The sequence below is a fragment of the Dipteris shenzhenensis genome, chromosome 19 (assembly GCF_047967505.1).
Source record: "Dipteris shenzhenensis isolate YYH24624 ecotype China chromosome 19, Dip_SZ_1.0, whole genome shotgun sequence".
NCBI classification, from domain to species: domain Eukaryota; kingdom Viridiplantae; phylum Streptophyta; class Polypodiopsida; order Gleicheniales; family Dipteridaceae; genus Dipteris; species Dipteris shenzhenensis.
The window spans coordinates 39,833,622-39,853,342 of NC_141614.1; the positions used below are offsets into that span (position 1 = coordinate 39,833,622).

The 19,721-nt window shown below is 45.5% G+C and overlaps 1 protein-coding gene across 1 annotated transcript in view; it reads left to right on the forward strand.

Annotated features, from left to right (window-relative positions):
• The window catches only part of LOC147890459 (uncharacterized), a 217,565-nt gene that overhangs the window by 68,755 nt on the left and 129,089 nt on the right, over nt 1-19,721 (forward strand). Inside the window, exons 6-7 of the mRNA XM_087390295.1 lie at nt 7,230-7,497; nt 7,638-7,708. Coding sequence (XP_087246421.1) covers nt 7,230-7,497; nt 7,638-7,708 — 339 coding nt within the window. The remainder of the gene's footprint in view (nt 1-7,229; nt 7,498-7,637; nt 7,709-19,721) is intronic.

The window sequence follows — 19,721 nt, forward strand, 5'->3', positions numbered from 1 at the left end:
CAGAGTTCCTCATTGGGAGACTTTTGGTATTACTGCGGATCAGCAGAGGTACTTCTGGAGGAGGCTCTGGAAATCCCACAGGAATAGAAAGATCACTATCTTCTTTTGGCTTTCTATTCATGGAGGGATTGCAGTGAACCTTTGGAGGTCCAGATTCGGAGCCGACCCTACTTGCCCTCGTTGCCTTTCTGCTTCGGAGTCTATTCAGCATTGCTTATGGGATTGCAGACAGGCGAGATTGATTTGGATGGGGATAGCCAGGATCTTCAGTCACTTTGCCCATTCCCCACTCTTTATGACTTGGGGCTCGGTGGCTTGGCTTTCTCTTACAGGACCTCAGGTTTTCTATGAGGGACTTGACTCCTCCCGGGACATTTCGGTTCGACATCATCGGGTTGAGCTCTGCTCGTTGGATGTGGTTACACAACGTCCTTTTACAGCTGTACATGCCTCTGTGGATACTTCTTGGGAGATTATAGCGAGCATAGCAGCCTGGCATATCTGGAGATCCAGATGCACAGAGGCTATGGAGGGTACTCAGGTTCATCCCTCGCACACATTGGCTAGTATCTGGACAGACATCGTACACACTCTGATGGCCGTATGGACGGGTATGCAGGGGGACTCCCGTGCAGCCTCAGCTAGGAGGGCTTCTTTCTTCAGGGAATGGAAGGATTCTCCTTTCTTCTCTGAATCTACTACAGGGTTGAGATGGCAGGATTTCATGATGTATTCCGCTTTGAGCTTGCTCTCGCGGGTTTTTGTTCTTACTTAATAGAAGTCTTTTTCATGGAAAAAAAAATCCCACTTTTCCCTATACTAGGGAAATTCCTGCAAACTAACTCTTACTGAAGCACACAGGCACATGCACAGGCATAGTAAAGTGTAAACTCTGCTGTACAGAAATAACAAGCTGCACACTAAAAACTGAAATTTTATATAAAAGGAAAATTTGATGCTCCCTGGAAGCTCCATGCAATTTGAGTTCCCGAAGCTTGCTCTCTGTTTCGGAATGATACGCTAATTGCTGCTTTGAGGAGCTGCCTCCAATCTAATACGAATAAGAGATTCTCAGCCGGCGTCAGACGATTGAGATTGCTCAGCAGTTCCTTCAGTCTCTCGACAAGGTCACCAGAGGTGGGTCTTGGAGGGAGCTCCAAGTATATTGCTCTATCCGAAAATTGATCGCCAAGGCTCTTACAACGGGTAGATTACCCAGTCCCGACTAAGCCATACATCGCCATCGAGCCACCACGCTACCATCGCTGCCCGTACGTCACCCATCGTCATGCCTCATTTACCAAATGAATAACCACCTCTAATCCTTGCCTGACGCCAACGAACGAGACGGCCAAATCCCGTGACCATTTAAAAGCACATGTCGCATCTCATGCTAGGCCTTTGCGACGTCAACTTTTATGTGCAGAATTGGTAGGAAATAGCGAAGGGGACAGCGACCCTCTTCCTATAAATTTCTTTTTTTTTCTGCTAGCCCCTTCCGAGATCACTCACTCTTATTCTATTCCGTTTTGGCATCATGCGTAGCAGAATTATCCTTGTGTTACACGCCCATGCCGTTCGTCGTCACACCTCTCTCCACGAAGTAATCGTGTGATCACGTCCCATTCACGAGCCTTACTGTTCGTTTCGCAGGTCTTTCACCCAGCTCCACGTATTTCCTCTGGATTTTCGTCTGCTACCAACGAGCAACTATACGCTCCACGTTCCGTCGCCCAGATCCTCTCTCTCACCTAGCCTTTGGCTCAGATACCAAATGTCAAACTAATTCTTCTAGCTACAGGCAGATCACGGGAGTAGCACCAATATTGTTCCACCCAGCCAACCTTGCTGAAGCGTGAGAGCTGACGGAGAAAATCAGATGAAAACATATGTGAACAGTACATTCTCCATCTCTCACTAACTCCAACAAGCCCCATCTCCCTAGATGGATCTAGATGCCACATGTCATCATCATAGGGCCTTCCTAATGCAACATTTCACCCCTCTTTTGGGAAGCTTTAATTTCCTTAGCCCCTAGGCACGTTTCTTGCATTAGGCCCTTAGCCTTAGATCCACCTAGTCTGGTGCTATCAACTCTCACCTAGGACCTTGACATTAATTCCCTCCCGATCATTTACATGAAGCGCAAATAGATATATTACAAACATAGATCCTTTAAGGGAAATGTTGACTGATTCTTCCGAGGTCATGCTACCTCGGCTAGAGCGTAACACGGTGGTCAGTGGAAGAAGAAGGGACAAGGGAACAATGGGAAAAGATATGGGTAGAAGAAAGAGTAACAAAGGTGTTCCACTTAACTGTAGCCAGCAAGCACGTGGGACTGTGAGCCATCAAAAATGGGCAGCGAGGAACAAGCTTACTTTTTTCTCTTTGCATTTAATAAAAATGATTCCACTTTTTCCCTCAAGTCACAAACCTTTACTTCCATAAAACCCCACATAACTACAATGGGCATCCTGGTGCCATGAATAGCCCTGCTTCTATCTCTCAGAAAAAATTGTTCATAGCCTCTGCAATAAATAGAAAAAGTAGAGGGCCAAGGGCCATCCTGTTTCATTGATCTGGCTATATGAAATCTGTACCCCTCTGGCTCCCCTGAACTCTCTGATGATAAGGATTTGGTTGATGCCACACATTCGTTGGATGCCTCTCATGATGAGATGGTGAGAACATATGATGCGGATGAGGCTCTTGAGATTGGAGCTACAAAGGGGACTGATTTTCCTTTTGATCCGGGTGTTGCTATTGATCATGATATTCATGGTATGCAATCAATTGACATTCAATCCACTCGTGGCATGCGAGGTCGTAAGCCTACATCTTTTCTAGTGGAGCATCAGGTTGCTATGCCTTTTCATGCACGTGAGGATGCTTTTGTGTGGACGAAGAGGAAATTTATTGGGATGCCCAGCCAACACTCTATGCCACCTCCTATGCTTTGATGGGCGGAGTGACCCATAAATTTATTTGTTTTTTTGCCCCACTCTGTGGCTTCCCAAAAGGAAAAGATATTATCAAATATGCTCCTGCCATGCACAAAGCATGTTTGAGTATCATGGATGAGGTTTGGAAGAAAGGGCTGCAATCGGATGCTGATCGCCTTGGCAAGGATTTTGGATAGAGTGCCCAAAAGAGTGATGGGTCTCCAATGGGATAGAAAATTCCTGTTGCCACCTTTCGAGATAAGGTGTATGAGTCCCTCGGTCAGTGAGTCAGGCATCTCACCTGAGTCCCAAATGCCCTGCAGGGCTGAAGTAATATGATCACCTATCATATCCCAAAAGGCTGTAAAAAATGATGGAGTAAGACCATCGGAACCAAGGCACTTGCCCTTATGAAGGGCAGAGAGAGTAGTCCTGAACTCTGTGTTGGTAAAGCATGCATCAAGTGAGCATATCATCTCTGGTGTGACCAACACAGGTAAACTCTGCCAAACTACATCTCTAGCCACATCTCTGGCCTGTGTGTCAGGATCTGTAGAAAGAAGGGAGGCAAAAAAATCTATCGCTAAGTGCATGAAGGTATCTAGATGAGACTGCAAAACGCCGTCAGAGTCAATAAGCTACCTGACACTCTCTCTACTATGTCTGGGACCAAGTGTAGAGAAAAAGTGTTTATTGACTCTCCCTCCCATCTGTGTCCAAAAGGACTCCCGTGCATGGAAGGCATACTCTGCTTTCTGATCAAGCAATGTCTGCAAAAGAGCCCTTGCTGCAGTAAGGCGCTCCTGAATCCAAGCATCTGATGGTCGTCTTTGCTCCTCCCTCTGCAAGGCTGCCAACTGCCAGTGGATACCAATCTCCCACCTGAGTACCTTACCTTGCCGAGCACTAGCGACAGAGTGATAAAAGTCGCTGATATTGGCAAGTGCTGTGGCCACATGTGAAGGATCGGCCACCCCCCCTGCATGTGAGAAACCCAGATCTCCAAGACTGCCTCTGTGAGAGTCTCATCTGTGTATAAGGCATCGGGGATCCTAATACTGTGAGACCGTCCTCTCAGATGGGGCTCTGAGATAGACAAAACTACTGGAAAATGGTCGGAGGTGGAAACAACAAGTGCAATCCAAACTGTCCCCCCTCTATTAAGAGCCCAATCATCCACATAGAATCTGTCAATCCGAGCATGGATAGGCATCTACAGCCTACGGTTCGACCACGAAAACAAAAGTGACTGAGACTAAATATGAAAAGCATCATTTGACCAAACATCTCTACCACTGAACCTGAACAAGAAGGCATCCCAAGCTGCTCTCTCGAGGGAATGAATACCACCTTCTCTGCCCCCTTGCTTATCGGATGGTGCGTCAACCATGTTGAAGTCACCTCCAATAATTGCTTGTTTCTTTTATTGAATACTTGTGATGTGTGCTTGCTTGATGCTAACATATGATTTAAATATTTCCTTGCAAGGTCTGTTGGATAGTAGCTTATCTAGGGCCTAGTGCATAGGGGTACGATCCATTTAGACGTTATTCAAATAGTACGTTTTTGAGGGAAAGTTCAAAATGTTACTTTATCTCATAGAGATAAGTTCAAATTGTGCTCTTATTGGTGAAGACAACTACACTCCATATGAGTCTTGGCTATATAGGCTAGATAGATGATTGGTCATGCCTTGGGTTTGGGCTAGTGTGTGCTTGGATAGATAGGACATGCTTTTGGTGTGGCCTAGTGTGTACTCAAATTAGTAAGGTAAAAGGACAAGGGGGCATACTGAATAGACCCATGGGCTAGCTACGGTCTTAGAAAACAAGAATCCTAGACATCTTTACATTAAGTCTTAGAGTTTGTTTGGACATGCAATGGTCGAATTCGCCTTGAGTTTCTTTCATACTTGATAGAAGTCTTCATGTAACAATTCAGTTGGCACACCTCCTTGTTGCCTTGGACATTGTACCAAAGGGTCCCCAAGTGTGCTTGGCAAAGTTCGTTTCATGATTGGAGTGCCACTAGTAAAGGCCCTAGTGATAACACTAATTTTCTTAGCATACGTCATTGAGATGATTGCAATTTGGCTCAGATTCAGCCTTCTTTGTACGACGCCATCTTGTGCAATTATATTTCCTCCAGGATGCTCCTTTCACTCTTTTCAGAGCAGCCCATGCCTCTGTAGACACATCTTGGGAGATTTTGGCTAGTATTTCAGCTTGGCATATTTGGAGGGCCAGATGTACGGAGGCGATGGAGAGTTCCCAGGTTCACCCTTCCCAGACTATGGCCAGTATATGGACTGATACTATACACACTTTGATGGCCATATGGGCGAGCATGCAGGGATCTTTGAGAGCAGCTACCGCCGCTAGGAGGGATATTTTTTTCAGAGTTTGGAGGGGATCTCCTTTCTTCTCTGATTCTCCTTCAGGGTTGAGGTGGCATTTTCAGCCTCCATCCTGGATTTTTGTTAGCTCTTTCTGAGCTGGTTTATTCTTTCATGCATGTCATGATGTACTTCCGCACTTGAGCTTGCTCTTGCGGTTTTCATTCATACGTAATGAAGTAATCTTTTTGAAAGATGAAGAAGAAGAAGAGATGATTGCAATTCCTTTGTGATGGCTGTAATATACTTGCTAAAGGCCCCTGTGATGATTGCAATGCCCCTCTAATGGAGGTCTTGGTAATGACTGTAATATACCTGCTAAAGGCCCTTGTGATGATTGCAATGCCTTGGCCTTGTTGATGACTGAAATGCTTCTGGTAATGGCCTTTGTGAAGGCCACCTTGCCACGATGAAGGCCTTGGTGATGACTACACTGTCCTTGGTAAAGGCCCATGTGATGACTGCGATGCCCCTGGTAAAGGCCCATGTGAAGACCTTGGGACGTGTTCGAGATTAAAGGAGGACCCTGAATCATGTTTTTTGGTCAATTGAAGAGGCTTCTGCTGAGTTGTGGTTGGATGTGAGTGACCACCAAGTCCACTGTTGGAAGCAAGCTACGAGTAAGGGAATGCTGAAGTGCTGAGAGAAAGAGCGGGCTGTAGGGTTGATACAATGGGTAAGGAGGAAGGAAGAGGTGAATTTGTGTTGATTGAAAAGTACACAACGTGGGCTGAAGTGAAGTAGTAGAAAAGGGGGAGGGCAAAGGGGGAGAGGGGGGGTGGGCGTCGGGCACATGGGAGGAATGTGTAAATTCATTTTTGTGTCCATTTAATCTTTTTCCTCTTCTGATTAATGAACTAAAATTTGAATGATGCAAAATAGAAATTCGAATTGCGTGTACAAGCCCTTGTGCATAGAAAAATTTTAGATACTAGAACTTGAGAATGAATCATGCTCCAAGACCTTATTGGAAGAACAAAAAAGGTACAACTGAATGCTTTAGGGGCCAATATGGGGCCCTTGTTCCCTCACTTGCACTCATACTTTGATAACTTAGAATCCCAATGCAACAAATACTAAGAAACATCCTGTAGGCCTTTCATAGAACTTTGATGAGTTCCAATCCTTGAGGCTCTTGCACTCTACTTGAGTTCCATTTCCTTTTCCATGCTCTTGAACTTTTGTATGACCTCTTTATCTTACATATATAGTTTATCTTGTCCATCATAAATTACTACAAATTGTCGTTTCAAGGACAATGATGAAAATCATGACATTAAGGAGTTGGGACAAGGTGGCAATGGACACCTTGACCCTTTTTAACCCAAGAGGAAAGGCTTGTTTCAAGGATCCAAAACTCAAGGTAGGTCTTATTGTTGACAAGGTTGTGATGAAAGCTTTTGATTACAAAGGGATGGCCTCGAATTCTTCATGGCTCCTTCTCAATGTTTTTCCTCATAGGAGAGGTTGGCTTATATGTCCTCAGTGGAGCTTATCTCTTCAACTCATATGACATTGCCTCATTTCCCCTTCACGAGACCTTTCCTCATTACTTGGGAAAGATGAGGTCATTCTTGTTTCATTCGTTACTAGTAAAGAGAGAAGAAATGAATCTTCCTGTCTAGAAGCTATATGCTATTTCATTGGGTTATGCAAGTTGAATCAACATTGAATAATATATTCTGGGCATATGATTTTGTACTTCTTCTGGCTACTCATGTTAGTGTCTATTATCAGCTTTACAATAAAAATCAAACGAGCCTTAATGTTTTGCCCTTGAGTTGAGTTGTTTTGACCCAAACAAGCTCTTTGTGTATTTTATTTGTTTGTTTGTTTGTGTGTGTGGGCTCGCATGTGTGTTTTAAGACACCTGGTTTATTGGTTTATAGGATCCAGGTGTCTTAAGGTGGGTTCTAGAAAATTCAAATGGCCTTGGCTATGCCCGAGGAGAATCTTGGTCTCCAGGAATCAATGCACAAGATGAAGACTGGCTTCAAGAGCTCTGCACACGAGTGCCCTTTAGTCATTCTGCTACACAGGATGCAAGTGAAAAATATTCAGATCCAGTTCTTTCTGTCAGAAAAGGGATCCCTAAGGAGAGAATTTCTGTGGGAATTGATGGGACTGTTTCCTTTCGACATTCCATGTGTTCTAAAGGTTGTTCTTTGCACTCTGACAACATATATCAGTGCAAGAAAGTATTCATTTTTTGACAAGACACTAAACACAAGAATGTTTCTATTGAAGCACTTGCAAGAACCGATTATATTAAAGTTTATGATTGTAACTTATTACAGTTTCATTAACCATGGGCATTGGCATAGAGGAGATACAGAGAGCAGTAACAGCTGGATTGGAATTGAGAGAGGTACAATGATTGATTAAAAGAATATGCAAATCAAAATATGCGTGTGTGAATAAAAGAAACTTTTACCAAAAAATGTGTGTATTCGCGTGCGTGCGTGTGTGTGCGCGCATTGTTTATTGGTGAGCTGCATATATCGTTGTCTTGTTTAACGGATGGTTTGCTGAATCTAACTGCCAAAATGAAACCAAAATGAAAGGGATTGAGCAAGAGATAAATTAATGCATGTTTTGTCACGTGCATCCTCTACAGAATTTGTTTTAATGAAACCACTCCTTCAAGTCAATTGGTAGGATCACCTTTACCAAACCAGAGACTAGGAACTGAACTACATGGAACACCACTTGGAACTCACCACCCAACCATAGAGCTCTTCCAGCTCACCCCCGAGCACATAGATGTCATGGGAAAGGTCCATGGCTTACCATTAGTCCAATGCATCCTATACCACGGACATCCCCTCCACAAGGGAGACATCGGACTAGCTTGGTAGCTTGCAATGCCTATTGCCAAGATCCACATTCCAGGTATTGATGAGTGAATGCCCATGGCCCAAGTCGTCATGCCAACATATATTGTAGGCCATGGCTAACATAGCATAAACAACTTTTTACCCCTTGGACCTCTAATCTAGATGGGTTTCTTAATGTGAGCCCTTAGGCCATCCATCCTAGGCTAATTGGCTTGCCCTCTAGGGTCTCCCCTAACCCTAGGGCTGGCTATTGGCAACCCATGGCTAGCCAAGAATGTAACATATGACTAGACCCCATTCAGTCAGGGCACCCATGGCACTCACAAGGTGGACAGCACATGTCAGATAGAAATTAATGCAGGTTGTGTCACGAATAGCTTTCCCTATTCATTAGGGCAGCCAGGCTGCCACAAAGGCAGTTACGTGGCTAGCAGCCGGTACAGCAGACTCTGAATTCCCACATGAATGCCTTTGGGCGGTTGGACTGAATGCTTGGGGAGGTATTACTGCCAGCCTATGATTTTTGTTTGCCTAGACCATACATTCATCTACTCAAGAGCAAGACAAAGACTAGCCATTCAGATGGGCAAATAAGGTGAGTGAGCAAGCAAGAAAAAGGACTACTGACATAGACTTATATCGAGGATGAATATAACTTTGCTAGATTTGGATCACACCTAGCCATCCATATGGGCAAGTAAAGTGAGTAAGCAAGTGGAAAAAGACCGAGAAAATAACAAATAAGGTGAGTAAGCAAGCTATGAAAAAAGCTACCGACATAGACTCACATAGAGAACAAAGAGAAATGGCTAGATTTGGGTTACATTTTGGCAAGTTCGTACCTCCTCTCAACACCAAGGCAAGCTAATTCAAATGGATTCTTTGCCCATCCCTTTAGTGGACTTCATCATCATCTTCATTGGTTGGCAGCTTCTTGCTTCCCTTTCCAACATAGGACTCTCATCCACACAGCTGTTAACTGGCTGAGGAATTAGCTCCATCATGTGACAACTCCTACGATGCTGATGGGAGTACATTCAAGTCATATTTTGTTCTCCAGTCACTCATCGTGGGATTGTATGCTTTCTTATGAAGGCCAAGTAAAGGGCCTTGTTTCTTTACGTGTGTATCGTGTCCATGGCCTGAGCATAAAAGCAGACAGCCAGTTGCTGCCTTGCACCTGGGCCAGTTAGCTAGTATGCATAGACAGCTGAGGTAGACAGTAGGTCAGCTAGACTCTTCTCATTGCAACCTCAGCCTTAGTAGCAAGCAGTCCGAAAAGCAAGCAACAACCGCTGAGCAAAAACAAAGCATGTAATGGAACAGCATCGACTTTGATTAGTCTTACACACTTGGAATTAAGCCTAAGACAGCTATTCATCTGAGCAATAAAGCTAATTACTGTCGAGGGAGGCAGATGGTTTGCAACTTCTACCAGCTAGGGAGGCATTGCCTATCAGCTAGATTGTCTAGGCATTTTGTTTTCCTTAGATGCTCGTCTAGGAGAGACTAAAATGAAATCGTATAGTCGTCACAAAGAGTTGTAGCTTGAATGAAGAAAATGTGGACCACTTTGCCTTCTCCTTTAGTGGTAGCCTTTGGTGGTATGGCAGAGTGTGCTTTTCATCTCTAGAGTGCCGACAGAAACTTAGTATGAAGACCTTTGTATAAATGGATGCTCAGGTATGTGTGGGTGTGTCGATTTGTATGTGTGAGAGCAAATGTTTATACTATGCATAGTCTACACCCACTGTTGGGCACTGATGACACTCAATGGGGATGCCACAGTAGCTAGTCCCCGCTATGCACCCACTTTTTTTTTGTGAGAAGAAATATTTTATTGCTGTAAAATAATTACATTCATAGTTACTTCAAAAGTGGAGTAACTACTACTCAACTGAAAATCTCAGTATAAGGTGTATATACATCATGATCAATCAAATGAGTCTGAAAGCAATCATAGAACGATTGCCGCAGAGATCGTTTGAAAAAAAGAAAAGATGGAAAAGTAGGATCACCAAAAACTCTATGATTTCTGTCCATCCATAGAGTCCACAGTGTCCAGTAGCGAACCCAAACAAAAACCAAATCAAAACCCTGTCTAGCTGGATGAAAACCAAACAACCAGAAGAACTTGCCAAAAGTAACAGTAGGAAATCTCGCTCGAAGCCCGTGTTGGGATGAGAGCGAGGAAATTACAAGTGTGTGGACAGTGTAAAAAGATGTGAAGCACAGATTCAACAGAATGTAGACATCTGTGGCAAGCTGCCGGAGCAATATGTCTATGTGCGAGTAACTGCCCAAATGGAAAAATGCCAAGTAGGACTCGCCAAAGGAAAAGCTGTTATCGAAGAGGGACTTTATAATGCCAAGGGAGACGCAGCCTCTTTTTCCACCACTTTAGTGGGCGATAATATGCCAAACAGAATTTGCTCTATCAGAAATCCAAGGCGGAAGTAATAACACTTTATATAGAGAAGGCACTGTGATATGTGAGAGCTTCAAAGGACGGGCTGAAGAGGAAGAAGAATGTAGAGTCCAATCCTCAAGCCTTTTCTAAAGTTCCAAACGAGGTACCGGCAAGAACGGTGAAATTTGATGCCATAAAGGACGGTAATGAGCTCCCAAACCATATTTGCTAGTAGCCATAGAAAAAGATAAAAGAGTGCCATCATCTTGAAGTACATCCGCCACAGAAGAAATGCCTTTGAAAGATAGAAAATAAGAACGCCCGGGTTCTTGTATAGCCAAAGGAGGGTGGAATACTTTGGACCAAAATATTCTCAGCCCTCAAGGAATTTCCCGGCAAAGAATCTCTGCCATTCCATTCCAAGTGGGATAAAATATGCTTCCAATCAAGAAGCAAACGAGAGACAAAAGGGCAGCCTCTGATCTTGCCTTGAATAGAGCCAAATAGGAAATCCCACTGTGTAGGCTGCCAATGCCCAAAAGCAGAAGTATCAATATGCAACAAAAGAGAGTGGATCATGAAAGCCTAAGGCTGATCCCCTTGCATAAACTGCAACATCATTTTTCCCTTGTGAGCAAGTATATGCATTTGAATATTGAGTATGTTCAGACCCCCGTGCATCTTTGGAGAGCAAAGATGATGCATAGAGAGTAATCTGAGACTTTTCTTGCCATTTTTTGAACACCAGAAAATCTCCATGATAGCAGACATAAAGGAAACCAGATCTGCCTTATTGAACATGATGAGAGGTTGATAGAATTGTATGTATGCTATCAAAATGGATTGCGTTATTCGCAAACGAACATGTAATGGCCAAGTTGCAAGCTTCCAATATTCAAGTTTCATCCTCAACTTTGTGAGCACCTAATCAGTTTGTTGAGAACGAGTGAGCTCCCAACCTAGAGGATAGCCAAGATGTCGAATCAATTAAGAAGTTGGAACAATTTCCCCAGGCCACAAAAGACTATGCAGTCTTTAGCATGCAACGGCAATAATTTTGATTTCTGAAAATTGACACGAAGACCATCAGCCAAACCATATGTAGAAAGAGCCTGCATAATCATGGAGAGATTGCTCAGAGTATTTTTCGGGGTAAAGAAATAATCATCAACATATGCTTGAGCGATGATGCTACGGCAGCCAGGAATTTCCAATGCATGCAACATGCCAGTGTCCAAGAGGTGGTCCATATATTGAAGCATTGGATGAGTGGCTATGGCAAAAAGTAAAGCACTGAGGGGACATCCTTGTTGAACAGAACAACCAAGAGTCCAGGTTGTAGAAATATCCCCTGAAAGTATGCAGGCAACTTTACTATCTTGATATAGCCAATTGATAACTTGCTGCATGTTTGTGCCAAATCCCAAGGCCTGCATAGTGGATGAAATAAAGTCCCACTTAACAGTATCAAAAGCTTTGGTAATATCAACTTGCAATAGCAAAACATCCTACTGCATATATTTAGCATATTCGATTCCAACATAAGCATTAGCAATGTTATCTGTGATATGCCTACGAGGAACAAAACCATATTGCGCAGGATGCAACCCATCATGTAAATAACCTTTTAGCCGATCAACAATCATTTTGGTAGTAACTTTGTAAATGATTGGCATAAGCGTGATAGGTCTCTAATCAACCAAAGATTCACAAATTTGCTTTTTCGGAAGGAGTTTAACAAGACCTCTCTTCCATGTGTCTGGCATTTTTTGATTTTGCCAAGCAGAGTTCACCATATGCAGCAACGTATGCTTCAAAAGAGGCCAATATTCTAGAAAAAACTCAACTGTAAGACCATCCCATCTTGGAGATTTTCATCTACTATAGGATTTGATTGCATCTGACAATTCCCTCTTAGTAAAGGGTTCCTCCAATTCCAAAGCTTGAGTAGTGGAAACAATAGGAGAAACATGCTGTAAAAGTAGGTTTCTTGCAGACAAAACCTGTTGCGAGGGAGGATCTACAGAACCAAACTGCTGAGAGAAATGATGTACACAAATAGAAGCAAGCTGTGACCGTGATGTAGTCCATGAACCATCAGGCAGAAGCACCCTGTAAATGTTTGTTTTTAGTCTCTTCTGATGCAAGCTTTTAAAAAATTGTTTGGAAGAGTAGCCTTTATCTGTAAAAGCTCTTTGTCTTGCTCTAGTCTCCCATTTAGCCAGTTTCTTATGATCATTGATTTGAAGACAATGTCTAGCTTGGCATAGTGTTGTTTGCTCATGCAAGGACAATGGACGAAGATGACTGAGTTCAGTGAGGTCTTGACAAGTCAATTTGGCCTGAGAAATAGTTTCCCTCAGTGTCTTTTTTTTTGCAAAAAGAGACTTCTATTAAGTATTAAAGAAAAACCATTAGAGCAAGCTCCATACGGGATACATCGTGCAATGCACGAAAAGCTCAAGAGCCAAAAAGAAAGGATTGAGACTGATAGTGCCATCTCAATCCGGTAGAAACCTCCGAGAAAAAGGGAGAACCCCTCCAAACTCGAAGAAATATAGTCCTTCTAGAAGAGGCTGCCCGTGAAGGGCCCTGCATGCTAGCCCATATGGCTATCAAAGTGTGAACCGTGTCAGTCCAAATACCTGTGAACACCTGTAATGGGTGTATCTGGGTGCCATCCAAGGCCTCAGTACATTTGGCTCTCCAAATGTGCCAAGAGGAAATGCTAGCCGAAATCTCCCAAGAGGTGTCCATTGAAACATGAGAAGCTCTGAAGGAAGTAAGTGGTACATCCTGCAGAGAGCAGGGCTCTATCACCTGCCGGCTGACCGTTAGATGCAGTCCGTGAGCAAAACCCTGCATAAAAACGACCCAGGAGCAGGGAATCAACTGGCAGCAGCAGCCTGAGCAGGGCGGGGCAGGCCGTACAAGTCCGTACAACTGTACGGAAATTGTACGGAATTCTGACGGGCTGTACGGCGAGGAGCACGCACGACATACGTGGATATGAGTCCACCTACCAGATGTATGACCGATCTTCATCACGGTGTGCTATTTCCCCCCAAATACTTTGACAGTGCTCTTGACCCGTTTTGTGTGAGCCACTTAGCTAGGAGCTTCCGGCCTCACTACTTGGAGATGATGGAGATCTCGCCCATGCCTTGAACACCCTAGCCTCAATGGTATAGGACGCTGCCATCAGATCTTTCCCCAGGACTCAATCCACACATGGCCCCATTGGGAAGATGCCCCAAAACCCTTGGTACGATGACGAGTGCAAAGAGATGAGAGCTCACCTCACAGTGCACACATGAGCGAGCCCTAGGCTATTTGACATCACCTAAGGTGCAACGGATCTCCCAATGATTGACACATCATAAGGGGTGAGCTTTCCTCACACATAGGATGGATGAGGTGATCAGGTCATTCTGAGGGGGAGATCCTACCATTGGATGGGGGCTTCTATCGGAGGGGAAGCCGCCTATTCCCAAGAGGTATACAAGGCTCAGTCCTCTTTAGGTCACATGTGAGACCCTATATACCTATGATGAGGAAGGAGGAGCATGCATGCCACATGTGGATACGAATTCAGTCACCTAGCACATGGCCGATTTTCATTCCTCACGGACACATCATCATACGCACATGAGGTTACCATAGAGGGTCATATCCCATATGAGACGATATTTGATGATATCTTGGAGTTCTCCAGACAGGGAGAGATCCTACTTTTGGGTGACTTCAATGCGCATCGGAGTGACAGACAAGTGGGCGCGAGGCTACTCCCCTCAGAGTACCAAAGATAGACCCGACAAAGCTTGGGATAGCGAGACATTCCAAGGATGCACCACACATCATTGGATATGGGCGACATCTATTGGATATGGGAGTAGATTATATACAATGGTCTTCTCAGATGGTAGTTGTCAGGAGGGCTCACCTGCTTCCCACACGGAGGGGAAATGAGTACAGTAGATTACCTCTTGGGATCCGCGGCTTTTGTGCCACGTACATGATCTCATTGTCCCTCCCCCCCCCCCCACTAGGCACTGACCACTCCTATCTGAATTTCACCGTCTCAACCTCCAAGCCAACCACAGGACAGGATCCACCAGCCCTCACTCAGGTCCAGGTGCACTTGACCATGCCCTTCATGCAATATACCTGAGTCCCCTATCACAATGAGCTACCAAACTCCCTCGAGGATTACACAGACCTCGCCCATGCCTTAGACACTCTAGTATCAGTGGTCAACTCGATCTAATCATGCTCCCGAGCTGGGAAGACGCCCCAGGACCCATGGTTCAATGATGAGTGACGGGAGATGAGATCCCACCTCATACGGAAGTAGGCCCTAGGGCACCTTACAAGGATCGAGGCACATTGGATATCACACCGCATGATTCGCGGGAAGAGTCGAGCTTTGCTCTCACAGCAGATGGATTAGGTGTGAAATTTTTTCGAGGAGATCCCACCGTTGCATGGAGGAGTGCAATTTCAAGCTCATGATAGTCATTCATAAGGTGTTGAAAACCATAAACTCCATCATGCATAGCAGGAACTAGCTATTGTGGCATCCCCACTGACGACATCAGTGCCCAACAATGGGTGTAGACCATAGTATAAACATAGTGGGTGCATAGCGGGGGTGTGTGTCTGTTTTGGGGTGTGTGCGTGTGTCTGTGACCTGGTGAGAGAGAGAGAGAGACCTGCAGCCCTTGCTCCAGCCTTCCCTTCAGCCCCCTAGCTCCCCCAAACCAGCCCATTTGCATCAGCTACCTGCTGCGCCACATCAGAGCTCAAAAATCGACGTTTTGGAGCATTAACTACCTTGTCCGTACCACAAATATGAGTGATCTCATGTGTGGTTAGAAAAGGACAGCCACCCCTCCAAAACCCCGTACCCTACTGTCTTTGCTCATCTCCTTCCTATGGGCCGACTCCCATGCATATCCTGTCACTATGGGCAGTCCTCTCTCCGGCCTCTCATGCATTTCTGTGTAGAAGATCATGTCTCTGCTGGTGTATGTTTATGAGAAATCTCCCGGTTCAAATCAGAGGGTGCCATTGCATTTCCATGCTGCCATTTTCAGTCTATTTTCAAAGAGAGAGAGAGAAAGAAAGAAAGAAAGAAATTTTATTAAAGGTCCACGGAAGGCCATACATGGCCTATGGGACACAAAATCATCGGAAAGGAAAATACATCATCAACGATGCGCCAACTAGGTGGCCTCATCGTAATACCGCTAAGATGCCAAAAATGGCTACAAAAATCCTAGATACAAAATGAAATGAAATAGAGTACCAAAATTGCCTAGATACAAAATGTAAAATATGAAATATGAGGAACATCGTCTTCCCTAAGGGGTCTGTGATCCAAAGAAATGATGGAAGTCATGGCCATCGACCATGCCTCCTGCCATGAGTGTGAAGATCTGGGCAAGTGTCAAATGGGCTGCGGGCGGTGCCAAGTCTCCATGGAGCAATCTCCTCCGAAAATCTGCCATCATCCTCCGTCGTCTAGAAATAAAGCGACGGGTACGGCCTCTGTGTAAGATCATCCTGCGGTGCTGCCGGATCATGTCATATGTACATCCTCGGGGTGGAACCATCGGTGCTCTCTGGCAAGATGGGCTATCTCTGTGCTCATGGTCCTGCGCCTCGTCCTGCTCCTCATGAATAACCAGGTCTCTGGCAGGGATGCGATGGTGCTCTCTGAGGAATCTCTCTCTGTATCTGGTGATCTCCCTGATGAACAACGCTAAGCAATACTGATCCTCATACTCCATAATCCGAGAGAGAGGTCCAAATCCGTGCCCAAATAAACAGTGAAATCTGCCACGGATCTCATAATATAAAGGGCATCTGCAAACAAAGTGCTCCTCAGTCTCCACCTCCCCCATAGTGCAACAAGGGCATATCCTAGTCTCTCGCCTGGGTCTATGTCCGGTAGCTGTACGACGCATCCTGCCGGCCTCAACGTCTAATCTGTGGGAAGATACCCTGAGCTGGCCCAAGGCAATCCTGAGTGAGTGCAACATATGAACGCCGATATATCCTGGGGATATGATGAAGCCATCCTCTGAAATTCTGAGAAAATGGTCACGATATGTGGCCATCTTCGTAGGAAGCTCCGTGGGATGAACCCAAGTGCGAAACATGTGTAGCTGCAACAAATCTGCCCTGATAACCTGGCTGAGCTCATGTCGAGTGAGAGGGAGGCGAGGGGCATCTATGCTGTATCGAAATGGTGGCAGCCTATCCATATCCAAGCCCAACGAGGTGAGCCATGTGGAGAGTGTGTGGTACCAACAAAAAGTATGACCTCTCTCCGCTAACATCTGCGAGGATGTCAGTGCTAGCCACGGTAATCGTGCTCTGCCTGTTGCTGAGTCTCCGAGCGCCCTGATCCTATGCAAGTACGTAACTGACTGAAATGCTGCATCTAGCGCTAGGGGTGTAGCTCCGAACTCTGCGAACGTAATCTGATGCGGTACCGTGGGCTTCGCTCTGATCAATCTGGTGAACATGATGATCTGTAACCTCTCTACTCGTCTCCAATCTGCAACCCTGAGATCTCCTGCCCAAAAGGGGCTAGCATACATGACTGCAGGTCTCACCAGCGTATCGAAAAGTAAGGACTTCGTGTCGGGATGCTGAAAATGTGACTGTGCACACTGCCTCTCGAGAAGAGCCAAGGCGGCATACCCTCTACTGATCCTATCTCGTGCTGCATGCGTCATGGTGAAGACTGGACCTCTAAATGTGGCACAAAGAGAGAGAGAGAGAGAGAGAGAGAGAGAGAGAGAGAAAGAAAGAAAGAAAGAAATTTTATTAAAGGTCCACGGAAGGCCATACATGGCCTATGGGACAGAGAGAGAGAGAGGTGTATTAACATCTTTAGGAGACCTTGCTGGTCTATGAGACAAGATACAAGATATATGTAACCCATACAAGCCACTGTGGGCTGAAGCAAAGGGCTCACTAAGGCCCTTACCGAGTGCTAAGTGCTAAAAGAAAAGTAAAAAGCTAGTACAAAATATAGTAGGAAAAGGAGCAATCAAGTACTGCTCAGAACCAGAGCTCCAAGTACATGTGCAGGCTCTATATAACCCGGCTCCCTGATGGCCCTTTGATGTGATACAAAGAGCCCACGTATGTGTCTGTCGCGGTTGTCTCCCGTGGTGGCGGGGGGGACACGCTCTCCTGGATCTTTGTATCCGATGGGCTAAATTGAGAGTATTGCCTCGTCTCTGGCGGTCCCCTCTGAGGAGGGTTGAGATAGGTCGGACCTCAATCGTCTGTGCTCTGGTCGCCCCACATGTCGTGCGTGGTCTCCACGTCTCTCGTCCAGCCACATCCTGGTGATGGGTCTCACTGCTCAACCATAGTGCTCTCGTCTCCTCGAGCTCCTCTCCGTCGATCTCATTTGGTGTTGTCTCGGATGCGTAGAAATCACTGGAGAGAGATATTAACGTCCACGGAGAGCCTCGCGAGCCTACGGGACAAAGTGCAAAACACACCAAAAGGGAAAAGAACTCATACAAGCCACAAAGAGCTGGAGAGGGCGCGCTAAGGCTCTTGCTGAGTACTATGCTGAAAATAAAAAATCTCAATAGCTCAAGGGAAATCAAGTACAAAATATATCACGTGCTATTTGAGGTAGGTTGAGATTGGGAGCTGGAACTCAGAAGCCGAAACGCGGCACCGTGATGGCATGCCTATGAGCGGTGAAAATGTCTCGGATTTGTGTCTGTCGAGTGGTTTGATGCTATGGTGGCGGAGGGGGACGTGGTCTCCTCGATTTCTGAACTCGCTGAGCTATGTTTAGAGTGACCCCTTATCTCGAGCGTCTCCTCTGAGGAAAGCTATAATAGGTCTGACCTCAATAGAGGGTGCTTTGGTTGCTCTCTGTGTCGCAGGTGTCCTCCGCACCCCTCTCTCAGAAATCCAGACTGCCTGCATAGTGGTTAGCTCCTCCTCCATCCCACTGTGTTCGTGGGAGGCCTCGTGTGCCCTATGGGACAAAGTACTCATACATGCCTCAATGGGTTGGAGCAAAGGGTGCGCTAGGGCCCTTGTTGAGTACTAATCTATATTGATCTAATGAGCTCAGTCAAAGCAAACTGAGAGAGCTAGGACTCAAAAACTGAAGCTGGACAACGTGGTGGCTCTCTAGTGAGGTGTGAAAATACCTTGAATCTGTGTTTGCTGAGCTCTCCTACTGTGGGCGGGGGATGCGGTCTGCTCGACCTCTGAACCCGTTGAGCCATGTCTAGAGTGACCCCTCGTCTCTGGCGGTCTCCACTGAGGAAAGTTGTGATAGGTTGGACCTCAATAGAGTGCTCTAACCGCTCTCCCTGTCGCAAGTGGTCTTTGCGTCCCTCTAGCCATCACTGTACTAGGCTTCGGTTTCGTCCTAGCACCTAGATAGATTGATTGATATGATATGATTATGATAATGATAATGATTCTATTAGCATAGACTAGTACTCAGCAAGGGTCCTAGCGTACCCTTTGCTTCAGCCCATTGAGGCTTGTATGAGTTCGCTTTTCTGTGCACTTTGTCCCATAGGCCCGCGGGGTCTCCTGTGGACGTTAATATATCTTCTTTCTTTCTTTCTTTCGATGGCATTGTGTTGGCTCCCTCTACTGATCTAGGTTGCCATCATATCAGCTAACTCCTCCTCTATCCCTCTATGACCTGGAGCTAACTCAAATGCATAGAAGCCTGTGACGTGTTGATGTGCTCAGCCTCTGTGCCTTGTGGTCTGGTCACCTGCTGCTGCTCTCTGGTCTTCCGCAGTAGTATTTCCTTGTGTCGGCGCATCTCCATCAGATAGAGGCCATTGCCAACCTGGTCATGGAAGTGGATCAAAGAGACAGATTCTTAACATCTTCAAAAGACCGAAGGGTCTATGAGACTGATATCAAGTCAGATGAGTCGATAAGCCTTTTATTCGAAAAGGAGAAGAAAGGATCAACGGAGTACTAAGTTCATTGTTGCAAAGCTATGAAGGTCATCCATCAAGAGGAGATAGCTGCCTGCCCAAGTAAAGAACCACCACATGCAGTATTAGAGCAATAAATTGGATTTAATGTTATGGGTCCCAAAATCTTAACTTAATCCT